This window comes from Lampetra fluviatilis, unplaced genomic scaffold, assembly GCF_964198595.1.
Source record: "Lampetra fluviatilis unplaced genomic scaffold, kcLamFluv1.1 SCAFFOLD_453, whole genome shotgun sequence".
Lineage (NCBI taxonomy): Eukaryota > Metazoa > Chordata > Hyperoartia > Petromyzontiformes > Petromyzontidae > Lampetra > Lampetra fluviatilis.
In genome coordinates this window covers 13,077-21,755 of record NW_027621536.1, presented here as the reverse complement: position 1 = coordinate 21,755, position 8,679 = coordinate 13,077, and the positions used below count along the sequence as shown (strand labels likewise).

At 55.0% G+C, this 8,679-nt stretch overlaps 1 protein-coding gene across 1 annotated transcript; it reads right to left on the bottom strand.

Annotated features, from left to right (window-relative positions):
- Positions 1-292: 292 nt before the first annotated feature.
- Positions 293-2,292, bottom strand: LOC144955378 (uncharacterized). Its single transcript, XM_078885616.1, has 2 exons — positions 1,846-2,292; positions 293-758 (listed from the first exon to the last, which is right to left on the bottom strand). Exons 1-2 carry the CDS (start codon positions 1,936-1,938, stop codon positions 381-383), a joined length of 471 nt encoding a protein of 156 aa, XP_078741742.1. The 5' UTR covers positions 1,939-2,292; the 3' UTR covers positions 293-380.
- Positions 2,293-8,679: the final 6,387 nt, after the last annotated feature.

Genomic DNA, 8,679 nt, shown 5'->3' with positions numbered 1-8,679 from the left:
TGGTAGTAGTTGTAGTGTTGGCGGTGGTGGTGGTCATGGTGGTGGTGGTAGTAGTGGTGGTGGTGTAGGCGGCGGTGGTGGTGGTGTTGGAGGTGGTGGTAGTAGTGGTGGTGGTGTAGGCGGCGGTGGTGTTGGTGGTGGCGGTGGTAGTAGTGGTGGTGGTGCTGGTGGCGGTGGTAGTAGTTGTAGTGTTGGCGGTGGTGGTGGTCATGGTGGTGGTGGTAGTAGTGGTGGTGGTGTAGGCGGCGGTGGTGGTGGTGTTGGAGGTGGTGGTAGTAGTGGTGGTGGCGGTGGTGCTGGCAGTGGTAGTGGTGGTGGTGTTGGTGGTGGTAGTAGTAGTAGTAGTGGTGGTGGCGGTGGTGACAACACAAATGGTTGTCTCAGCACCCGAGACCGCTCATTGATCCGATGCGGTCGAGTTTGACCCCGAAGCAGCCTTTGCCCTTCTTGGTGCGCCCCCTGAAACGCCGCTGGTTGCTCACGAAGTCGTTGAACAGCCTCTGCCACACGCCTCCAGAAACCTGTGAGCCCCCCTCGGCCAGCCCCCTCGACGATCGAGGGGGTCCTGGGGGTCCCTGTGGTAACTCCCAGGAGGTACCATCATCGCCACCACCGCCACCACCGCCACCACCGCCACCACCGCCACCACCACCGCGTCTGGTAACAGTCGCGTCGGCCAGACGCTCAGCCGAGGATGAGGAGGAGATGCGTGGGAGGAAGCCTCCTTCCCAAGGCTCTGAACCCGCGTCGTCGTACAACTGGTGGGTGGGTGAGGTGGGTGGAGGGGGGAGAGATGAGAGGGTAGAGGCGTTAGTGGTGGGTGGTGGGTTTGTCTGTGTTCAACGTCATCATCATCATCATTATTATCACCATCAACATCACCATCATCATCATCAGCACCACCACCATCATCACCATCTCCACCACCTCCACCTCCACCACCGTCACCACCACCACCACAGCCACCACCTCCACCACCACCGTCACCACCACCATCACCACCATCACCACCACCACCACCTCCACCACCATCACCACCACCACCACCACTACAGCCACCACCTTCACCATCTCCACCTCCACCACCGTCACCACCGTCACCACCACCATCACCACCACCGTCACCACCACTACAGCCACCACCGTCACCACCACCACCACCACCACCACCACCACCACCACCACCACCACCACCTTCACCACCACCACCACCACCACCACCTTCACCACCACCACAGCCACATCCATCTCTAACATGACACTATCACCACCATCACCACCACCACCTCCACCACCATCACCACCACCATCACCACCATCACCACCACCACCTCCACCACCACCACCACCACCACCACCACCACCACCGTCACCACCACCATCACCACCATCACCATCACCACCTTCACCACCACCTCCACCACCACCACCACCACCACCGTCACCACCACCATCACCACCATCACCACCACCACCTTCACCACCACCACAGCCACCACCTTCACCACCACCACAGCCACCACCACTACCTTCACCACCACCACCTTCACCACCACCATCACTACCACCACAGCCACCACCACCACCACAGCCACCACCGTCACCCCCACCACAGCCACCACCATCACCACCACCATCACCACCACCACCACCACCACCACCACAGCCACCACCATCACCACCACCATCACCACCACCACCACCACCACAGCCACCACCACCACCACCACAGCCACCACCATCACCACCACCATCACCACCACCACCACCACCACAGCCACCACCACCACCACCACAGCCACCACCATCACCACCACCATCACCACCACCACCACCACCACCCACCTCGTATGACGTTAGCGGCTTCGCTCCGACACCCAGGAAAGTCCAGCTACCAACCACCACCACCACCATCAGCATCAGCAGCAGCAGCTTCATTGCCTCGTGGACACTGCAGAAGTAGTGCAGAAAAAACGATGAAAACCGGTAGCGAGCGGAGTGGAGATGGTGGGTGGGTGGGTGGTGGTGGTGGTAGGTGGTGGTAGGTGGATCGATATCTCGAGATCGGCTCGTGCAACTATTGATCGATCGGCGAGAAATCGAAGCGAATGATTCAAATCTCTCTCTCTCTCTCCCAGTACAGCGGACGATTGTTTGTCCTACGGCGGCAATTAACGATGATGTCGACGATGATGATGATGTCGACGATGATGATGATGTTGAATTTGGACGGACCGATCAATGGCCAGACGAGTGATGGAACGTGGCAACGAGTTGCAACTATCTAGCGGGCGGGCATCTATTAGGGGAGCACCTCTTATAAGCCGGAACGGGTGGGTGGGGTGGGGGGGTGGAGGTGGTGGGGGGGTGGTGGAGGGGGGGGGGGTCCTGCGGTGACGTCACGGGTAGGGGGGGGGTTGAACAAAGTGTTGGCAAGGGGGCTTTGTTGAAAGGGGGCAGGAGATTGAGATTGATGGTCTCCGTTGGGGTGTGGTCGACACTCTCCCAGCAAGCAGACAGCCCCCACTCATCACAGCCACTCACTCACACAACCACCCCACCACCCAACCACCAACTCACTCACCCAACCACCCAACCACCCAACCACCAACTCACTCACTCACCCAACCACCCAACCACCCAACCACCAACTCACTCACCACACCCACTCACTCACCCAACCACCCAACCACCCAACCACCCAACCACCAACTCACTCAACCACCCACCACCCAACCACCCACCCACTCACCACACCCACTCACTCACCCAACCACCCAACCACCCACTCACCCACTCACTCACCCAACCACCCCACCACCCAACCACCAACTCACTCACTCACCAAACCACCCACCCACCCAACCATCCACCACCCAACCACCCAACCACCCACTCACTCACTCACTCACTCACCCAACCACCCACCACCCAACCACCCACCCACCCACTCACTCACCCACCCAACCACCAACTCACTCACCACACCCACTCACTCACCCAACCACCCAACCACCCAACCACCCAACCACCAACTCACTCAACCACCCACCACCCAACCACCCACCCACTCACCACACCCACTCACTCACCCAACCACCCAACCACCCACTCACCCACTCACTCACCCAACCACCAACTCACTCACCCACTCAACCACCCACCACCCAACCACCCACCCACTCACCACACCCACTCACTCACCCAACCACCCAACCACCCACTCACCCACTCACTCACCCAACCACCAACTCACTCACTCACCCACTCAACCACCCACCCACTCACTCACCCAACCACCCACCCACCCATCCAACTACCCAACCACCAACTCACTCACTCACCCACTCACTCACCCAACCACCCAACCACCCAACCACCCACTCACTCACCCACTCACCCAACTACCAACTCACTCACTCACCCACCAACCAACCACCCACCCACTCAACCACCCACCACCCAACCACCCACCCACCCACCCACTCACTCACCACACCCACCCACCCAACCAACCACCCACCCACCCACTCACTCACCCAACCACCAACTCACTCTCTCACCCACCCACCCACTGACTCACCACACCCACCCACCACCCAACCACCCAACCACTCACTCACCCAACCACCAACTCACCCACTCACCCACCACCAACTCACTCACTCACTCACCCACTCACCCAACCACCCACCACCCAACCACCCAACCACCAACTCACTCCCTCACCCACTCACCCACTCACCCAACCACCAACTCACTCCCTCACCCACCCACCCACTGACTCACCCACCCACTCACCCACCCACTCACTCACCCACTCACTCGCCCACTCACTCACTCACTCACCCACTGACTCACCCACCCACTCACTCACCCATTCACTCACCCACTTACTCATTCACCCTCCCACGCTCTCACTTCCTCACTTGCTCACCCACCCACCCACTCACTCACCCACCCTCCCACCCACTCACCCACCCACCCACTCACTCACTCACTCACCCACTTACTCACCCACCCACTCACTCACCCACCCACTCACTCAGCCACCCTCCCACCCACTCACTTACTCACTCACTCACTCACCCACCCACTCACTTACTCACTCACTCACCCACCCACTCACCCACTCACTCACTCACCCAGCCACCCACCCACTCACTCAGCCACCCTCCCACCCACTCACTTACTCACTCACTCACCCACCCACTCACTCACTTACTCACCCACTCACTCACTCACACACACACACCACTCACCAACACACACACCACTCACCAAACCACCTATTGGGATTGATTGTTGAGAACCATTGGGATCCATTAAGAATCAATGGGATTCATCAGTGGTTAGCGTACTCACACGCAGTGCGCTAACCACTGCACCACCACTCCCCACTCATACACACAGTGCGCTAACCACTGCACCACCACTCCCCACTCACACACACAGTGCGCTAACCACTGCACCACCACTCCCCACTCACACACACAGTGCGCTAACCACTGCATCACCACTCCCCACTCACAGTGCGCTAACCACTGCGCCACCACTCCCCACACTCACACAGAGTGCGCTAACCACTGCACCACCACTCCCCACTTATACACACAGTGCGCTAACCACTGCACCACCACTCCCCACACTCAGAGTGCGCTAACCACTGCACCACCACTCCCCCCACACACACAGTGCGCTAACCACTGCATCACCACTCCCCACTCACAGTGCGCTAACCACTGCACCACCACTCCCCACACACACACAGAGTGCGCTAACCACTGCACCACCACTCCCCACTCACACACACAGTGCGCTAACCACTGCACCACCACTCCCCACTCACACACACAGTGTGCGCTAACCACTGCACCACCACTCCCCACACTCAGAGTGCGCTAACTACTGCACCACCACTCCCCACACTCACACAGAGTGCGCTAACCACTGCACCACCACTCCCCCCCCCCACACACACAGTGCGCTAACCACTGCACCACCGCTCCCCCCCCCACACACACAGTGCGCTAACCACTACACCACCGCTCCCCCCCCCCCACACACACAGTGCGCTAACCACTGCACCACCGCTCCCCACACTCACACACACAGTGCGCTAACCACTGCACCACCACTCCCCCCCCCCCACACACACAGTGCGCTAACCACTGCACCACCGCTCCCCACACTCACACACACAGTGCGCTAACCACTGCACCACCACTCCCCCCCCCCCACACACAGTGCGCTAACCACTGCACCACCGCTCCCCACACTCACAGTGCGCTAACCACTGCGCCACCGCTCCCTGCCGTGACTCACTGCTGTGTGTTGCAGTGATAAGAGCTCAGTTATCGGTGGCTCGTGATGCGTTCATTGTCCTCAGGATTCCACATACACACAGACACACACACACACATACACACACACATTCATACATACACACACACACATACACACACTCATACATACATACATACACACACATTCATACATACACACACACACACAGACACACACACACACATACATACACACAGACACACACACACACATACACACACACATACACACACACACACATACATACACACAGACACACACACACACATACACACACACATTCATACATACACACACACACATACACACACTCATACATACATACACACACACATACACACACACATACACACATACACACACATACACACACACATTCATACATACACACACACACATACACACACTCATACACACATACACACACACATACACACATACACACACACACTAATACATACATACATACACACACATACACACACACATACACACACACAGACACACACACACACATACACACACACATTCATACACACACACACACACATACACACACTCATACATACACACACACACTAATACATACATACATACACACACATACACACACACATACACACACATACACACACACACATACACACACTCATACATACACACACACACATACACACATACACACACTCATACATACACACACACACTAATACATACATACATACACACACATACACACACACATACACACACATACACACACATACACAGACACACATACACACACTCACATACACACACTCACACACACACATACACACACATACACACAGACACACACACACATACATACACACACATTCATACATACACACATTCATACATACACACATACATACACACATACATACACATACACACATATACACACACATACACACACTCACATACACACATACACACACACACATGCACACACATACATACACACATTCACACACACACATACACACACACACATACACACACACACATACACACACACATTCACACACACTCATACACACACATTCATACATACATACACACACTCATACACACACATTCACACACACATACACACACTCATACACACACATTCACACACACATACACACACTCATACACACACATTCACACACACATACACACACTCATACACACACATTCATACATACATACACACATACACACACTCATACACACACATTCACACACACATACACACACTCATATACACACATTCATACATACACACTCATACATTCATACACACACACATACACACACACATTCACACACACATACACACACATACACACACTCATACACACACATACACATACACACATACACATACACACATATACACACATACACACACTCATACACACATACACACACACATACACACACACATACACACACATACACACACTCATACACACACATACACACATACACATACACACATATACACACATACACACACTCATACACACATACACACATTCACACACACACATACACACACACACTCATACACACACTCATACATACATACACACATTCACACACTCATACATACACACATTCACACGTACAACAACAACAACAACCGCTATTCGCCACTTAGTGGCGGTGACGTCACCACGACGCTTGTGCCAGGCCAAGTGCACCTTGAGGCCACGTGAAGTGTCGAACGCCCGCTGGCAGGAGGTCACGGGGCAGACCCAGCAGGTGCCACGGGTCGACTGACTGAGATGACCGAGATGACTGGCTGATGCACCACCTGTGCCCCCTACTGTGCCAACTTGCTGTGCTTTAGCCACCCGGCGCTCCGCTCGTTGTTGTGAGCGTCGCTCCTCCGCCCTCCGTTGTTGTTGGAGGGCGACTGCCTCCAACTGCCCAGTAGCGTCCTTCACGAGCCTCCTCCACTGAGGCCGATCTTGACACCGCTGGTACCAGTCATCGGCAAGTCCACTCAGCTCCACGTCCTCCTGTACCACATCACTCCATCTCTTCTCTAGCCCGTGCCGCGCCCGTTTAGCCCCCTCGATCCGGCCGAACAAAAGCTGTTTAGGCATGCGGTGGCTGGGCATGCGGGCTACATGACCCAGCCAACGCAGCCTTGCCTGCCGGAGGAGCTCACCGATGGGTCTTTGCCCAGATCTTTCAAGGATTTGTGAGCTCCTCACACAATCCAGCCTGCAGATTAAACCCAGGATGGATCGTAGGCAGGCCAGCCTAAATGTTTCCAACCGGCGAAGATGCTCCATTAGGGGGGTCCACGTTTCGCAAGCGTAGAGAAGGGAGGGAATGACCGTGGCCGAGAAGACCTGAAGCTTCGTGCGGAGCGACAGACCAGGTAGCTTCCACACAGCGTTACGCAACCGATGAAAAGATATTGCCGCTCGACTGATTCGGAGTGAGACCTCTGCTGTTAAACCGGAGCCGGTCATGAGCACACTGCCCAGGTATGAGAAACTCTCCACTCTCTCCACTACTGCCCCATCACCCGATTTGGAGTTGTGGAGAGAGTGGAGTGTCCGATGGTACAAAATACCCAGGCAGGTGCTTAGTTTTGGTGGGGCTGATGGTAAGGCCCCACCTCTTAGTGGCACGCTCCAGTCTCAGCAGCAGCGTCTCCAACTCCTCCTCTGAATGAGCAGCTATTACCAAATCATCGGCATACATAACGTGGTTGAGCAATAGGGAGCCATCCCTTGATCGCACCCGGGCGTCGATCAGCCTCCCATTGTATCTGTACCAAATGGAAATTCCCCCGGTACAGCTTTTGAAGGCTTCACGAACTACGCAGTCGAAATAGATGTTAAATAATGTGGGAGCCAAAGGACATCCCTGTCGCACCCCAAGGTGTACAGGGAAAGGCTCCGACTCCCGGCCACGTAGTTTTACCCGGGCCCGCTCACCACCATGAAGGTCCTTCATGATCGTGAGTAGAGGGTCAGGGACTCCGAAAAGCACAAAGAACAACCCAGAGCCCAGGCCTATTGATGGTATCATAGGCCTTGACCAGGTTAATAAAGCAGAGATGGTGGTCTTGTTGGAATTCCCTACAACCTCTGCTGTAGCAGACGGACAGAACATTTGGCATCCGTGCAGGACCGCCCTTGGTTTGATTTTCTTCCCACTGGGCATCTTTCACCCACAGAGTTTAAACGCGTTGTCTTTTCCTGGAAGTTGTTTGCTATTTTTTCAATCCTTTATATTAAGTTCACTTGCTTGCTTGCTTAGGACCGTGCAAATCTTTCGGTCGTTTTTTAAACCCAC

Excerpts from the sequence above, each read along its gene's own strand:
- LOC144955378 (XM_078885616.1), bottom strand. The coding sequence starts at position 1,938 with ATGAAGCTGCTGCTGCTGATGCTGATGGTGGTGGTGGTGGTTGGTAGC. Across the intron at positions 759-1,845 it reads AGCCGCTAACGTCATACGAG|TTGTACGACGACGCGGGTTC; the intron begins GTGGGTGGTGGT and ends CCCACCCACCAG.